This window comes from Tamandua tetradactyla, chromosome 8 (genome assembly GCF_023851605.1).
Source record: "Tamandua tetradactyla isolate mTamTet1 chromosome 8, mTamTet1.pri, whole genome shotgun sequence".
Taxonomy (NCBI): domain Eukaryota; kingdom Metazoa; phylum Chordata; class Mammalia; order Pilosa; family Myrmecophagidae; genus Tamandua; species Tamandua tetradactyla.
Genome location: NC_135334.1, coordinates 83,087,273 through 83,105,946, shown reverse-complemented (window position 1 = coordinate 83,105,946; position 18,674 = coordinate 83,087,273). Strand labels below are relative to the sequence as shown.

Below are 18,674 nucleotides of genomic sequence, written 5' to 3'. Positions count from 1 at the left end.
GTCCTCCTCCCTCTATCATTCTCACATGCAGCTTCATTCAGTGTTTTAACGTAATTACATTACAGTTAGGTAGTATTGTGCTGTCCATTTCTGAGTTTTTGTATCCAGTCCTGTTGCACAGTCTGTATCCCTTCAGCTCCAATTACCCACTATCTTACCCTATTTCTATCTCCTCATGGTCTCTGTTACCAACAACATATTCCAAGTTTATTCACTAATGTCGGTTCATATCAGTGAGACCATACAGTATTTGTCCTTTAGTTTTTGGCTAGTCTCACTCAGCATAATGTTCTCTAGGTCCATCCTGTAACTGTTTCTTGATGTCAGAAACACTATTTACAATTTTATTACATTATCTAATTTATTCCTTATAAGAAACACTACAGAGTTGGTATGATTATTATTTATATTTTACCAGTGAGGAAACTGAGGTTCAGTGAGCTTTAGCATTTTACCTTTAGTATTTTACAGCTTGGGAAGAAATAATGAGGTTTAGGAATCTAGAAAGTCTCAATGCTATTCCAAACCTGGGAAAAAATAAATATGTTTACCTTTCACTTCCAGATACACTTCAGTTTGGCTAACTTGATGAGGTTGCCAATCAGAGCAAGAGAAATACTATACCTGAACTATTCAGCTTCCATCAAGGTGCCGTTAGCCTAGGCCTTAGTGCACAATCACATTGAAAATGTGCTTCATGTATCAGTTATTATTGTCTCATGCCTACTCTCCAAGGCATTAAAAAAATTTTTTTGCCCTTTATTTTTTTTAAGTTTTTATTTTGAAATAATTTCAAACGTACAGAAAAGTTGCAAAAATAATACAAAATGATACATGCCCTGAGAGCTCCAATATATCCCCTACCCAGATTTACCAACTTTTAACATTTTGCCATGTTATACCATTCTTTTTTTTTTTTTTTTAAAGGAAAGACAGAGAGAAGGAAGGAAGGATAGAAGGAAGGAAGGAAGGAAGAAAGGGAAACATCTTTTAAACATTTTCTTGTTTTTATTGTATTCTGTTTCTCCGTTTTTTTGTTACATGGGCTGGGGCCGGGAATCGAACCGAGGTCCTCCGGCATAGCAGGCAAGCACTTTGCCCGCTGAGCCACCGCGGCCCGCCCCCATGTTATACCATTCTTTATATCCATCCATCCATCTAATCTTCTAAATATTTGAGAGTAGGTTTCATACATCATGCTCTTTAACACTTAGTACTTTCATGTATATTTCTTAGAAACAAGAATATTTACTTATGTAACCACATCAAGTACAGTTATCAAGTTTAGGAAATTTAACATTGATATAAAGCATATGTCTATATTCCACTTTTTTCAATTATCTGAATAATAGCCTTTTGTTTATCCTTAAGTTTTATTTTCGCATCTTAAGATATTTCACATACCATAAAATGTGTTCATTTAAGGTATATAAGTCAGTGGTTTTTAAAATAATATCCTTCTGATTCATTTAATGAACATGTTTCCCACTGTTTTTTTTTTCCCTATTAATATATATATATCAGAGAGGTTGTAGGTTTACATAATAATTATGCATAAGTTCCGATATGTTGCACCTATTATTATCACTTGCATTAGTGCAAAGTCTTTGTCACAACTGATGAAAGAAGATTATTGCAGTTGTACTATTAATTTACAATAGGGTTTGCTGTTTGTGTTGTGCAGGCCTAAGTTGTAGTTTTAATTTTTTTAACATATATACATATATACAAAGCAAAGAAAGGAAAAAGCAATAGTTTTCAAAGTACTCTTCAACAAGTAGTTACAAGACAGATCCCAGAGTTTGTCATGGGGTACCATATCATCCGCTCAGATTTTTCCTTCTAGCTGCCCCAGAATATAGGAAGCTAGAAGGAATAAATATTTTTTTATCATCACAATTGACTTTTTTCTTTTTTGTGAAAAACTACATATATACAAAAAAGCAATAAATTTCAAAGTACAGTGCAACAATTAGTTGTAAAACAGACTTCAGAGTTTGGTATGGGTTATAATTCCACAATTTTAGGTTTTTAGTTCTAGCTGCTCGAAGATACTGGAGACTAAAAGAAATATCAATATAATGATTCAGCAATCATACTCGTGTGTTAAATCCTACCTTTTCTGTGTAACTCCACCATCACCTTTGATCTTTCTCCCACTCTTTAGGGGTATTTCGACTATGCCCATTCTGACTTTTTCATTTTGGAAGGGGCTGTCGATAATAATGGATAGGGGAATGGAACTAGCTGATATTCTGGAGAGGCTGGACCCTCTAGGTTTCAAGACTTGTCTGATCCAGTGACCCATCTGAAGGTTGTAGGTTTCTGAAAAGTTACCCTAGTGCATGGAACCTTTGTAGAACCTTATATATTGCCCTAGGTGTTCTTTAGGATTGGTTGGAAATGGTTTTGGTTAGGGTTTGGCAAGTTATGATAGATAGCAATGTCTAACTGGAGCTTGCGTAAGAGTGACTTCCCGAGTGGCCTCTTGACTCTATTTGAACTCTCTCAGCCACTGATACCTTATTTGTTACACTTCTTTTTCCCCTTTTGATTAGGATGGAATTGTTGATCCCATGGTGTCAGGGCCAGACTCATCCCTGGGAGTCATCTCCCATGCCTCCAGGGAGACTTTCACCCCTGGATGTCAAGTCCCACTCAGGGGAGGGCAATGATTTCACTTGCAGAGTTGGGCTTAGAGAGAATGAGGCCACATCTGAACAACAAAAGAAGTCCTGCAGAAGTAACTCTTAGGCATACTGCAGGTAGGCTAAGCTTCTCTACTACATACATTAGCTTCACAAGAGTAAGCTTCAAGATCAAGGGCTTGGTCTATTGATTTGGGTGTCCCTGATGTTTGACATAATATCAGGGGTTTCTCTGGTGGTAAAGTTTAATAGTTCCATAGTTTTTCTCCCATCCCTTAATGGACTTTTTTTTTACACTGAACATTGTCTTCTTACTATTTTCTTAAAATTTTACATATTCTAAAATGACAAAAGTGCATGGTTATGATGAAGTATAAAGTATCACCCTTACACTGATTTCATAATCTGCTGCTGTAGAAGACAGTCCCAGCAACTTTTTAAAAAAATATTTTTATTATAAACAATGAACAAACATTTAAACATTCTTGACATACAAACATTCTTGTCATGGTTACAATCAGTGGCTCACAATATCATCACATAGTTGTGTATTCATTACCATGATCATTTTTTTGAACACTTGCATCTCTCCAGCAGAAAAAAGAAAAAACTCATACCACTCCCTTTTATTGACCACTAGTATTTCAGTCTACTCAATTTATTTTTACCTTTGTTCCCCTATTATTTATTTCTTATCCATATTATTTAGTCATCTGTCCATACCATAGATAAAAGGAGCATCAGATACAAGGTTTTCACAGTCACGCAGTCCCATTACAAAAGCTGTGTCATTATATAATCATCTTCAAGAAACATGGCTACTGGAACACAGCTCTACAGTTTCAGGTTCTTCCCTCTAGCCACTCTAATACACCATAAACTAAAAAGGGGATATTTATATAATGTGTAAGAATAAATTCTCAAGTTGACTTATTAATGTTAGTTCATATCAGTGAGACTATACAGTATTTGTCCTTTTGTTTCTGACTAATCTCACTTAGCATAGTGTCCTCAAGGTCCATCCGCATTGTTACATGCTTCATGACTTTATTCTGTCTTACAGCTGCATAATATTCCATCATATGTATGTACCACAGCTTATTTAGCCACTATTCTGTTGATGGACATTTGGGCTGTTTCTGTCTCTTGGCAATTGTAAATAATGCTGCTATAAACATTGGTGTGCAAATGTCCATTTGTGTCTTGCCCTCATGTCCTCTGAATAGATACCTAGCAATTGTATTTCCAGATCATATGGCAATTCTATACTTAACTTTCTGCGAAACCATCAAACTGCCTTCCACAGCAGTTGTACCATTTTACATTCCCATCAACAGTGGATAAGTGTACCTCTTTCTCTATATCCTCTCCAGCACTTGTTGTTTTCTCTCTCTCTCTCTTTTTTTTTTTTTTTTTTGGATAATGGCCATTCTGGTGGATGTGAAATGATAGCTCGTTGTGGTTTTGATTTTCATTTCCCTAATAGCCAGGGAAGTTGAGCATCTTTTCATGTGCCTTTTAACCATTTGTATTTCCTCTTCTGAGAAGTGTCTGTTCATGTCTTTTGTCCATTTTTTAGTTGGTTTTTTTGTCTTTTTATTGTTGAGTTGAACAATCTCTTTATATATTCTGGATACTAGACCCTTACTGATATGTTGTTTCCAAATGTTGTCTCCCATTATGTATTTGCCAGTACTTTCTGATTATCTGTTTAATGTATTCTAGGATGTATCCAGGCATTACATTAAGCTACATAGGAGTAAAGGCCCTCATTTTTATGCTGGGCTTCCTGTGTTTAGATTGTTTAAATGAGCTGTACAGACAGATTGAGTTAGATTATGTGCTATAGAAAATTTAGGTTCTGGAGAGAATAAACCTTTCTTCCTTTGGTCTCAAAGAGTAGGTGGTGTTCTAAAATATAGACAACAAAACATAGACAATGTCTTCCTTACCTCTGTGTTTGGAATTACCTTAATCCTGACCTGATTGGCCTCATTCTTAATTCTAACTACCAGGTTATACATATATAAAACAGCCTCTCAAAATCCAGAATTAATAATTACCATTTTGGACTAAATGTGACTGCTATAAGAGCTTACAACGTAGGCCCCTGTTTTCTTATAAGCATTTTCTAAAGGAGACCACACAATAATTACTCTTTTGTTTCTGGCTTATTTTGCCTCACCAAATGTCCCATAGATTCATTCACAGTGTTGCATGCCTCACAACTTTTTTCCTTTTTATAGTAGCACAATATTTGATCATATGTATACATCATCATTCACCAATCGACTTCTCCATCAGTGCATCCTTTAGCCACCTGCTGAAGAGTCCACAGTCCATCAACACTCAATTTTAGATAATTTCATTTTTCCCATGAGAAAGATAACCAATAAGCATGCCCTTACCAAATAGAAGGTCTAAATCTCCCCATAACCCTTGTCCACCCCCCCCCCCCATTATTTACCCCTGCTCTTGCAATAGCAGTCTTCCCCTGTACTCTGAACTTAAATGCTCTTTGTACGACAGTGATACTTTTGAAGTAGTTCATGCGAGAACTTATATTTATAGTGTTAATCAGGGGAATACATAGGTCTGTACAGCCCCTTTCAATCTTGTTCACCTTCTATTTGGTAATATTACTTACAGACCCACTAGAGAAGCACCTTCACTTCTATTTATTCCTTTACATTTGAGTTCACATATCATAAAATTTATTCATTTGAAGTATACAAGTCATTGGTTTTTAATATGTTCACAGAGTTGTGCAACTATCACCACTAGTTCCAGAACATTTTTACCATCTAAAAATAAAAAAACAAAACAAAACACTCCAAACTCATTGCATCATTGTAGTCACTCTCTGTTCTCCCATCCTTCTGCCAGCCCTAGGTAACCACTAATCCACTTTCAGTTCAGATTTGCCTATTTTTAACATTTCATATAAATGGAATCATACAATATGTGGTGTTTGTGCCTACCTTCTTTCACTTAGTATACTGTTTTCAAGGTTTAACTATTTTGTAGAATGATGAGTACTTTATTTTTATTGCCAAATAGGATTCCATTGTATGGATATACCACATCTTGTTTATCCTATTCATCAGTTGATGGCCATTTGGATTGTTTCCATTTTTGGCTATTTGGAATAGTGAATGCCGTTGAACTTTCATACACAAGAATTTGTGTGGACATGTCTTCAGTTTTCTTGAATATAGTCCTAGGAGTGGAATTGCCAAATCATATGGTAACTCGTATTTAACTTTCTAAGGAGCTGCCAAACTATTTTTCAGAGAGGCTGTACATTTTGCATTCTCACCAACAATGTATGAGGCTTCCAGTTTCTCCACATCCTCCTTAGAACCTTTCATCTTTTTTTTAAATAGATACCCAAATGGATCTCATTGTGGTTTTCATTTTCATTTGCCTATTGACTAGTGAGGTTGAACATCATTTCATGTGTTTACTGGTAAATTTTATGTCTTTGAGAAATATCTATTTAAGGCCTTTGCCCATCTTTTAAATTGGGTTATTTTTGCCTTTTTATTATTGTTATAAGAATTCTTTATATTTTCCAGATACAAGTTTCTTAGCTGGTATATGGTTTATAAATATTCCCCCCCATTTTCTGGGTTGTCTTTTTAGTTTCTTAACAGTATTGTTTGCCGCACAAAAGATTTTAATTTTAATGTAGTCTAATTTATCTTTTTTTCTTTTGTTGCTTGTGCTTTTGATGTTGTAGCTAAGAAACCATTGCCTAATTACTAACAACAAAGATTGACTTCTATGTTTCTGTCTAAACTTTGCTTTTGTAGTTTTAGTTCTTACATTTAGGTCTGTGATCCATTTTGGCTTAATATTTGTATATGGTATGAGATAAAGATGGTAGTTTATTCTGTTGTATAAGGAAATCCAGCTGTTTCAGCACTATTTGTTGAAAAAACTTCTTCCCACATTGAATTGTCTTGGCATCCTTGTTGAAAATCTATTGACTATATATATATAGATTTATTTTTGGACTCTCAATTATATTTCATTGATCTCTGTGTCTGTTCTTATGCCAGTACCACAGTCTTGATTAATGAAGCTTTGTAGTCTGCTTTGAAATTAGGAAGTCTGAAACCTCCAACTTTATTATTCTTTTTCAAGACTATTTTAGCTTCTTTAAGTCCTTTTCATTTCTATAAAATTTTAGGAACAGCTTGTCAATTTCTGCAAGAAAGCCAGCTGGGATTTTGAATAGGGATTGTGTTGAATCTGTAAATCAATGTGGGGAGTATTGCTATCCTAAACAAATATTAAGACTTTAGATTCATGAATATGGAATGGATATATCTTTCCATTTATTTAGATCTTCTTCATTTCTTTCAATGATGTTTTGAAGTTTTTTTCAGTTACAAGTCCAGTACTTCTTTTGTTAAATGTATCGCTATGTATTTTATTCTTTTTAATGTTATTGTTAATTTCATTTTCATATTGTTCATTGCTAGGTGTAGAAATGAAATTAGTTTTTGTGTATTGATCTTGTATCCTGACCTTGCTTGAACTCATTTATTATTAGCTCTCCTGGACTCATTATTTGTGTAATCTTTAGGATTTTCTATATACAAGATCATGCCATCTGCAAAAAGAGATAGTTTTACTTCTTCTTTTCCAAACTGTATGTGCCCTTAAAGTTTTAACCTTTTTCTCCCTTTCATTATTTTAGCATAAAAGAGAATTCCCTAAAAGATGGTGCTTTTATTGTTGATAATATATTAGCTAACTTTGTAGCTAATGTTGTAGTTACAATGTCTCAATGTATATAAATTTTATTGTAATAGCTTTTAGAAAAAATATGATTAACACTTTAGCTCACAGTTTCATGGTATCTGCTTAAATATCACTTTATCAAATTGATCTTACCTGAATATCTATTTTAAATAACATACCCTTTCACTCTCTTTCCCTTTACTTTACATTGTTTTTCTTCATAGCACTTATCATCACTTTCCGTATTATACACAAAACTACTTATATTGCACGCGTGTCATATATGTATGCATGTGTGTATGTGTGCTTATTTATTTTTGTCTCCATTAGGGTATAAGTTCCATGAGAACAGAGACTTTGTCTTTGCTATATGGCAGTGCCTAGGACATGTGCATTCAGTAAATGTTTGTTGAGTGAATGAATGATTTAGGTTTTTAAAAAAGCAAGTCAGTTTCAAGTTGAGTTAAAGAAAAATATTCACCAAATAGTGGTTCAGGGGTGTACAAATTTGGCAGAGTCATAAAGACTGATGGGAAAACAGAAATTTGGGAAAACTCTACTTAAGAAATGAGAAGAGGTAGGAGTTTCTTATCATTTTCTTTGATATAACTTATCTGTCAGCCTATGGACCCTTCCCGATCCAGGCCAGGGGTCTCCTAGAGGCTCTTAAACTATAACATGTGGAGTTAAATACGTGTGGAAAGGTGGTTCCTACCATCCACCACAATAGCTTGGTAGGTCATATGGTGGATGTTTGAGGTACTTTTGACTGCCTTTAGAAACTTGGCTTACAGGCCTTCTCTTTGCAGGGTTCTGGTTTTGCAGAGAGTCGAAATGACCATGACTGCCAACAAGAATGCCAGCATCACCCATGGAGCGGGAGGCACTAAGGCCTCTCAGGGGACTCTGAGCAGGTGAGTATGGGGACACTTCTGGGAGAGTGGTGCTAACTAGAGGGTGGTATCAAAGGACACTGTATGGTCTGATGTAAATGATCAGGGCATGTTGGTGGCCAAGACAGAAACAAGTCTAGATTTCAGAGTCTTTGCTCCTTTTGCCTGCTTCTGGAGAATCACTTTACTGGGCTCCCACCAGCCTGGTAACATGTCTTACTCCTCAGTCTTATCATGACTGAGTTAGCAAATGGATACTGGTAATTAAAGTTCCCAATTTTTGTAGGTCAGACCACATGGGGTAAAATAAACATTATGTGTAATTTTGTAGCTTTATTCTCAATTTGAAAGTTATCATATATTTAGGACCTGTCTTGGAGATTACCATACCCAACAGCCTTCGACTCCTTTAAATATTCATCTTTTTCCTACTAATTTCCAGGAGTGGGGAAGGGGAGACACAGTATTTATACTGAGTTGCAAAACAGACTTCATGGCTGCTGCCAGATGCCCTGGTTTCTGTTTGGAACATAGACCTACATGTTTTGAACCATTTTCAGAAATCACTGTTCCTTTAGATTCCTAGCATGCTTGCCCGCATAACATGACAGATGCCATTTGTAACCATATGGACCTCTGATGTGTCTTAAAAAAAGCATCCTGGCTAGCTTCCCTTCTAAGTTCTCCTTTCCTTCTTTCCTACTACATTTCTGCTTCCTTCCCTCCCTCCTTCTGTGAGGAGGACTTGGCTTTTGGCCTCTGTGGCTGTAGGTACACCCTTCCCTCACAGGCTAACCCTGAACTGTAGATATTATTTAGAAATTATGATCTGGTAGTTTTTCTGGCTGCTTTCACCTCAACCATATCTGGGGGAGTTTTTGGACTCAGTAAGGCAGTGAATCACCCGTTTATTTAGGAAGGCATTGCCAGTGAACTCATTTGGATCTTTTCCTGGATGCTAGGCCCTGTGCTAGGCCCTGTGAGACAAAGAGGAATGGTCCAATCCTTTTTTCCAAGGCATTTAAAACTTTTGATTGATGACCTGAATTTCTTTTTTTCTTTTTTTAATATTTTTATTGATAACTCTTACCACAAAAACATTCCATACATGATGTACAATCAGTGGCTCACAATATCATCACACAGTTGTATATTCATCACCATGATCATTTTTTAGAACATTTGCATCATTCCAGAAAAAGAAATAAAAAGATCTCATACATACCATACTCCTTGTCCTTCCCTCTCATTGACCACTAGTATTTCCATCTATCCAATTTATTTTAACAATTGTCCCCCCTTTTATTTGTTTATTTTTAATCCATATTTTTTACTCATCTGTCCATACCCTAGATAAAAGGAGCATCAGACACAAGGTTTTCACAATCCCATAGTCACAATTGTAAAAGCTATATTGTTAGACAATTGTCTTCAAGAATCAAGGCTCCTAGCTCAACAGTTTCAGCTATTTCCCTCTAGCCACTCCAATACATCATAACTAAAAAGAGATATCTATGTAATGTGTAAGAATAACCTCCAGAATACCTCTCAACTCTGTTAGAAATCTCTCAGCCACTGATACTTTATTTTGTCTCATTTCTCTCTTCCCCTTTTTGGCCAAAAGGGATTTCTCAATCCCCTTATTCTGGGTCCCGGCTCATTCTGGGCGTTCTGTCCGACGTTGCCAGAGAGATTTACACTCCTGGGAGTCATGTCCCACATAGAGGGGAGGGAGGGCAGTGAGTTCATGTGCCGAGTTGGCTTAAGGAGAGAGGCCACATCTGAGCAGCAAAAGAGGTTCTCTGGGGGTAACTCTTGGCCTAATTTTAAGTAGGCTTAGCCTATCCTTTGCAGGAATAAGTTTCATAGGGGCAAACCCCAAGATCGAGGGCTCGGCCTATTGATTTGGTTGTCGTTATTATTTGTGAGAATATCGGAAATTCTCCAAATAAGGGAGTTGAATATTTCCTCCTTTCTCCCCAGTGCCCCAAGGGGACCTTACAAATACTTCTTTATTTACTGCCCAAATTACTCTGGGATATATTGGGGCATCATACTAACCTGGACAATCCAACAAAGCCTCACACTCTATTCAAGATTCCATGTACTTACCATGTTCATCTAAACTGACCATGCAAGTTAAATTAGGAAATATGCTACCCAAAATAAAAATTTTGCACCAAATAAGCATCTCTCCTTTTGGCCTCACACAGAAGTTAAAGTTTTAAAATATGAGCAATATCATCCTTTACCCTGTATTCTGAATTACCTTAGTCCTATCCAGATCAGCTTCATTCATATCTCTTTTTCAAATTCTTTAACAGTTCCTGTGTGGGATACTGCTGATTTTCATAGTTTCAGAGCTCTAATTCTGAGTCTCAGGAGTCACATAAATACCCAAAGTTTCTGGGAACACAACCAGGTTATAAATAAACAGCTCAGTATCTCACAATTTAGAAATAATTCCTGAATAATTCCTGAATATATGTAAGCTGTGCGAGCTTACAATCTAGAACTCTTTAATATAGGCCCCAACTTGATAGCCCATGCTCTCAACTTCAGTTCACTGAGTTTTTATATTATTATAGTCAGTCCATATGAGTGAGGCATGATAATATTTGTCTTTTTGTTTCTGATATTTCATTCAACATACAGTCCTTAAGGTTCATTCACCTAGTTGCATGCCTCATCGCATCTGAATTTCTTAATCTGACCTTTCAGTAGATGTTTGGCAGTGACCTGGGTTCCTTTCGGTATTGTCAGCCCAGGAGTCCAAGTGGGAAGAGACTCTAGTGTGATTAGAAATTTGGTTGGGGAGGGAAGAGGACCTTTGACACCTTGGCCCCATTGGAGACCTTTATTTCATCCCCATGGAGTTAGAGAAACACAATAATACTGTGACTGATTTGTGTCTAGCTTGTGGGGATGGGAAGTACACCCTAGGGCATGGAAAACTGGAGGGGTGGCAGATGGAACCCTGCAGAGCTGTCAAGACTTGTATTTGCAGGGATGTATGCTACATTTGGAGAATTCAGCTTCTGCTACCACCAAGCCATTCTGTATTAACAGTCCGGGATTCTATTTCCTGGGTTTTTACAGGTGTTTTGCTACTTTATTCCCTTCCTTCTCCTTTGTAGCATAGTCTTCATTTGGCAGGAATATGTAGAAAGAGGAAATCTAAGTTTTTTTATGTGACAATCCAGGTTTTATTCTTTGCTGTGTTTTGGTTTCCTGGAATAGGATTCCTTTCCCTTTGTTGGTGAAACTGAATGGGTGCATTGCTTCACCCTTAACTGGCAGATACACCCTTCCTGTAGGCTGTTCCTACTCCAGCACACAAAATTTGTCTGTATCCAATTCTGGGGGTAGGGTGGTGGGAATTCTCAAATCTCCTCTGAATTCCAGAGGTCAGACTTTCTGGTGTTGATGACCGTGGGTAGGACTGGGAGCTGCTTGGTAACTTTGCAAGCAAGGAAATGTTAGGTTTAATGCTAATTCAGCTTTCAGGATAGGATGAAGTTTGGCCATTTATTGTTCTCAGGAAGTTTTATGTGTGCTATAAGACCTGAAAGGCAGCAGGAGTTGTTCTCAGAGAATCTCCAGAGCCTACTAATTTCTTAGATAGCTTCTTCACTATGAATTTCCAGCACCTGCATTATTGCTACTTGGAAATAGAAACTGTCATTTTTGTTTTGGGCATCTTTGCCTGTCTGTAACAGGTAGACTTCTTGAGGACAAGAACTCTAACTTCTTTCTGTGTCCCCAGAACCTGATACAGTGCCTGGTACATAGAAAGCTAACTTTTTGTTGGATAGTTGACTAGATGGCTGGAAAGGGAGCCTTGGAATAGGCTACTGTCCTATTCAGGCCCTTCTAGTACCTTCCTAATGAGTCTTCTTAACTTTGTCCTCTTTTCATCCAGCTATAGATTCTTATAAAGTTAGAGCTGAAAAGTTCATTCAATGTAACTCACTTATTTTACAAATTGGGAAACTGGGGGAGAGTGAAGAGTAGGGATTCCCCAAAGCTATTGGAACAAAGATATAAGCCTGGCTCTCTTAAATGTCTTCTTATTTTATTGTGCCTGGAATTGTCCTTCCTGCTGGTATTACTAGGATCTCCCTGTGATAAGATCAAACATGGCCTTACTTGCCACACTTTCCATAATAAAAGCCCTGGTCTTTCTTTGTGCCCTTTTCTTTCACTGCTTTCTAATGCAAACCCTACCTTTCTGCCACTCTGGATGCAAATATTAGTTCTCCCTCAGTGTTTTTCTTGACTATCCAGCCAGGTAGCCTCCCCCTCTCTTCCGCATTCACCCCTAGAACCGTTGGTTTGGAGCCTCCAAATGGCATTTATAGTATAGTATCTCATAGGATGGGTATTTATGTGGGTCTTATTTCCATTACTCAAGTTGAACTCTTTGGAGGCCTGTACATACTCTATTGGAATGTTAGGGTTGTAGGGATTCTTTGGGTTCAGCTGACTCAATTACTTGATGTTGCATAAGGGGAACATAAGGCCTACATAGCTAAGTGATAGTAGAACCGTGATTTCAATTCACATTTGCAGATTTTTATGCAAAGGGAGGCCATGGTTTATGATGATGGTAAAATCTAGAGTTGTCATTGGTCTCACTGCCAAAGTGGGTACAGATTTAGACCCTGTGCCTTAGAAAAGGGTAAGAGCTTGCCGAGAAGAAATATCTGAGAATAGTGGCTGTAGATAAAGATAGCATCTCAGAAACTCTTCTGGCCATGGCAGCACATCTCTTGGGAGGACTGTGGCCTCAGTTCCCTGTTACCTGAGATGTTTCCTGTAAGCTAATAATGATGCCATTTGTATTTGGTTCTTTTATTAATTGCTGCATAAAAAACAGTTTGATGACTTTTGACATATGTGTATATGTTTGTACACATCCATAAAACCATTATATAGTGGGACTTTCCACAACCACATCCTCGTAACTGAACCTCTAATACTGACTTATTCTGAAATGGCTGGCTGGTTCCATGTTCAGTAAACTCCTCACACGAGGACTTGTTTTCTGGAAGCTCAGAATTTTCTAAATCTATCAATTTCCATGTTTTTTGTACCCAGTATTAAGTTTTCAGGTTATCCCTTTCCTCTCACATTTTACCAGGAGCTACAACGGGAAACCAGGCTGCACTTTCCACGTTTATTGTGGAAATCTTTTTGACTAAATATCCAAGCTCATCACTTTCAAATTCTGCCTTCTATCCTACAGCAGGATTCAATTTTGCCAAATTCTCTGCCACTTTAAAACAAGGATTGCCTTTCTTCCAGTTTGCAATGCCACATTCATCATTTCTGTCTCAGGTGTCATCAGAAGTACCTTTAGCATCCGTATTTCTACATACAGTCTCTTCAAAGCAGGAGTTCCAGGAAGATGGCCAAATAGGGTAGACTGAGTTCAGTCCGGCTCCAAGGAAAATTTAGAAAAGGGATGGGAGGGCGATTGAGACAGCAATTCAAGAGTGCAGCTGACCTGGGAGACCCTTCTGTACCACAGAGGGTGGCTCTGATTGCAAAAGCTGAGGAACTGAGAAGCAGAAAACTGGAGCCTAACGCGGAAACATGGAGACCACAGGAGTACACGGACCAGGAGGTTAGCCAAGCTGTGTTCCTTGGGTGTGCTACCTTCATCAGCGCAGCCCCATGACCCACACACCATGCGCCTGAATACCGTCATCTGCCCCCATTCCCCACACTCCAAGCGCCCCTGCCCCACCAATCCCCAGTGCATGTTACCGCCCCCCATCACCACCCCAAATGCAGCCCAGCCAACCTTTCCTGCATATCTCCCGAGCACTGCTTCCCCCTCCTTGCTCCCTGCAGGCTGTCGCTGGTGCATAAAGGCTGTGGGCACAAACCTCCATACCCAGGCTACACCCACCCATAGTGTCACATAGCCTCAACTTGCCCCCCACCAATAGAGTTACACAGCCTCACCCCAACCCCCCTGAGTTCTGTGCATCATTTTATGTCACTCCTAGATGTGCATATTAGCCTGGCCCCCAGTCACATCCTTCAGCTCTGGGAGTATCAGTTTATAGCACTCCTAGACCTGCGCATGTGCACTGCCCTCAGTCCTGCACTGCAATGCATTACTGCATTGTTGTGCCCCACCCCATGACCTGCATCCTGCTACACATCCACCCTGCAAACAGAAGGCTTTTAGACTACTGAGGAAATCAACTCCCAAAGTAAATCAATCAGGATATTTACATGTGGTGAAAACAATAGAAGATCACTAAACATATCACAGTGCAGACAGATATAGCCCAACCTAACAAACAAATTAAAACACAGAGGAGACAGACATTGGAACAACTAACTAAAGATGTTCATACAATGCTACTTAATAAAATAAGTGGGATAGCAAATGACATAAAGGAGATCAAGAAGATAGTAGAAGAGCATAAAGAGGAATTTGAAAGAATAAATAGAAAAATAGCAGATATCACAGAGATTAAAGACTCTGTTGACCAAATAGAAAACAAACTAGAAGCACACAACACCAGGTTTGAAGAGACAGAATAAAGAAGAATAAGTGATATAGAGGACAGGATAAATGACTTTGAAGACTCAAAACAGCAAATGGCAAAAGAGATGGAAAATTTGAATTGGATCTCAGGGAAATGATAGACAAAACAAAGTTCACAAATATAAGAATCACTGGTGTCCCAGAAGGAGAAGAGAGGAGTAAAGGCTGGAAAGAGTAGTTGAGGATATAATGGGGAAACTTCCCAACCCTTATAAAGGACGCTAATGTACAAGTCAAAGAAGCCCAGTGAACTCCAAACAGAATAAATCCAAATAGGCCTTCCCCAAGACACATAGTAATCAGTCTGTCAAATGTTGAAGAGAAGTAGAAAATTCTGAAAGTGGCAAGAGAAAAACAATCTACTACATACAAAGGAAACCACCTAAGACTGAGTTCAGACTACTCAGTTGGCACCATGGAGGCAAGAAGGCAGTGGTATGATGTATTTAAGATCCTAAAACAAAGACTTCCAGCCAAGATTCTGTACCCAGCCAAATTGTCCTTCAAAACTGAGGGAGAGATTAAAGTTTGCACAGACAAACAAATCCTGAAAGAATTTGTCAACAAGAGATCAGCCCTACAAGAAATACTAAAGGGAGTTCTGCCGGCTGAAAAAAAGACAGGAGAGGGAGGTCTGGAGGAGTGCACAGAATTGAAGAGTATCAGTAAGAGTAACTTAAAGGATAAAAAGAGAAAGAGGGAAAAGAATATTTAGATCTGACAAACAAAAGAGGTAACATGGTGGATTCAAGAAACTCCTTTTCAGTTAAAGCTTTGAATGTTAACAGACTAAATTTACAATTAAAAGATACAGGTTGACAGAATGGATCAAGAAATATAATCCAGCTATATACTACTTATGAGAGACTCATCTTAGACTCAAGGATACAAGTAGATTGAAAGGGAAAGGATGGAAAAGGTTTTCCATGCAAGTTGTAACCAAAAGAAAGCAAGAGTAGCTATACGAATATCAGACAAAATAGACTTTAAATGTAAAGACATCACAAGAAGCAAAGAAAGACAGTATATATTAAAGGGGGACAATTCACCAAAAAGATATAACAATCATAAATGTATATATTCCCAATCAAGGAGCTCCAAATTACATGAGACAGATATTGGCAAAACTGAAGGGAACAACAGATGTTTCAACAATAGTAGTAGGAAACTTCAATGCACCACTCTCCTCTATAGTCAGAACAACCAGACAGAAGATTAACAAGGAAATAGAGAAGTTAAACAACTTGATAAATGAATTAGGCCTAACAGACATATATAGGTCATTGCACCCTAAAGCACAAGGATATACATTCTTCTCTAGTGCTTGTGGAATGTTCTCCAGGATAGATCATACGCTGGAGGACAAAATAGGTCTTTATAAATTTAAAAACATTGAAGTTATTCAAAGCACTTTCTCTAATCACAATGGAGTGAAGCTGGATCTCAATAACCACCAAAGAATGAGAACATTCACAAATATATGAAGATTGAATAACACAATCTTAAACAACCAGTGGGTCAAAGAAGAAATTGCTAGAGAAATCAGTAGCTATCTGGAGACGAATGAAAATGAGATTACAACTTAGCAGAATTTATGGGATGCGGCAAAGATTGTGCTGAGAGGGAAATTTATTGCCCTAAATGCCTGTATTAAAAAGCAAGAAAGAGCAAAAATAGAGGACCTAACTCACCTGGAGGGACTTGAGAAAGAACAACAAACTAACCCCAAAGCAAATAGAAGAGAAATAACAAAGATTAAAGCAGAGTTAAACGAATGGAAGAACAAAAGAACAATAGGAAGAATCAATAAAACCAAAAGTTGGTTCTTTGAGAAAATCAATAAAATTGATGGACCACTAGCAAGACTGACAATGAAAGAAAGAGGATGGAAATAAACAAAATCAGAAATGAGAAGGGCTTACCACAGACCCTGAAGAAATAAAAGAGATCATAAGAGTATACTATAAACAACTACGTACCAACAAACTAGACAATTTAGATGAAATGGACAGATTCCTGGAAACACACAAACAAAATACACTGACTCAGGAAGAAACGGAAGATCTCAACAAACCAGTCACAAATAAAAGGATTCAAACAGTCATCAAAAATTTTTCTACAAAGAAAAGCCCAGGGCCTGGATGACTTCACAGGGGAATTTTGTCAGAGCAATCTAAGCCTTTTCTATCAAGCATCTCACCATTCTTCCAGAATCTTCCCCTTATCCATTTATTAAGCTTTCTAGCATTTTGGTATTTGCAATTATAGCACCCCAGTCTACTGGTGTCAAAATTTGTTTTAGGCTGCTAGGCTGCTGAAATGCTGATACCACAAAATGGGTTGACTTTAACTGTGGAAATTTATTAGTTTACAAGCTGAAAGTTCTGAGATCATGAAAATGTCCAAATCAGGGCATTGCTTTCTTCCCAAAGACCATCTGCTGATGATCCTGGACTCCTCTGTTGCATGGCAAGACACATGGTGACATCTGCTGGTCTCTCCCTTCTCTTCTGAGTTTCCTTGTTCTAGTTTCTTGCTTCCATGGCTTTCTCTCTTTGTCTGAATTTCATTCTTTTATAAAAGACTCAAATAAGAGGATTAAGACCCACCCTTAATGAAGTGGGTCACATCTTAAGATCCTACTCACCAAAAAATCCTACCTACAGTAGCTCCACGCCCACAGGGACAGATTAACTTTAAGAATATAATTTTGGGGGGTCCATTTCATTCCACGATCTGGAAACCAGTTCTTAATTCGAGTTTTTTTTCTAATCCAACAAGCCCTTGCTCATTTATTTTCTTTACATTTTATTTGAAAACTGAAAGTTTCCCCTTTTTTACCTCATTTCTTTTCTTCTTCACTGTAGGCAGCTAAAAGAAGTCAGTGGCACTTTCAGCACTCTGCCTGGAAATCTCCTTAGCTAGTTAATAAAGTTTATTAGGTATATTTCCTATTTTCTGTGTTACAATCAGTGACAATCATCAAATTTTTAAACTCTACAAAAGTTCTTTTTCTGCCAACTTTTAATACTATCTTCTTCACTTTCCCTTAAATATCTCCTGAGTACCTCCTCAAGGCCCTTTAGGCTTTCGCTAATATTGTCCAGCCCTTTCAGTTTCCACCTGCCACTCAGACTCATAATCAGTATTACATGTTTTAAGATTTTGTTTCAGCTACACCCCACTTCTAGTTACCAAAATCTGTCCCAATTATTTATTGCTACATAGCCACCCCAAAACTTTTATTATGCTCACAGACTATATATATTAGGAATTCAGACAGGTATTGAAGAGGTGGCTCCCCTATAACTGGGGTCTCAGCTGGAAAGACTACAGGGTTTTCAGGTAACTCAGTGGCTGCAGTCTGCTCTCCCCTGTGGGCATCTTCACTCATATCTGGGGTTGATGCTGACTGTTGCTGGGACCTCAGCTGGAACTTGCACCCAGAACCAACTAGATATGGCTTCTCCATATAGCCTGGTCTCCCTCACAGCCTGGTAGAAAGAAAGTGGAAGCCATCAGTTTCTTAAGATTGGACATGAAAGTGGTAAAGCATCATTACTATGGTATTCTATTGACTAGGTATCATAGGACCCAGATTCAAGGGGAGGGAGTCATTTTGACAAGAGGCTTGTGAATTTGGGGATCATGTTTTAAAATAACCACAACTGTCTTTGGCCTTGTTTCCTAGAGCTGGATTTCTCTTCTTCTTGCCTAGCACAGTGCCTGATTCTGTTCTATAGAATAGCCCAGTTTTTATCAGACTAGGGCCTTGGGCATTTTCCTATCAGACATTATTTCCAACCTGCTTTG

The 18,674-nt window shown here is 37.9% G+C and overlaps 1 protein-coding gene across 11 annotated transcripts in view; it reads left to right on the top strand.

Annotated features, from left to right (window-relative positions):
- Positions 1–18,674, top strand: part of DENND2B (DENN domain containing 2B) — a 278,920-nt gene that overhangs the window by 210,500 nt on the left and 49,746 nt on the right. For all 11 annotated transcript variants that reach the window (XM_077113928.1, XM_077113931.1, XM_077113929.1 and 8 more), the window contains one exon: positions 8,210–8,314. In XM_077113928.1, coding sequence (XP_076970043.1) covers positions 8,210–8,314 — 105 coding nt within the window. The remainder of the gene's footprint in view (positions 1–8,209; positions 8,315–18,674) is intronic.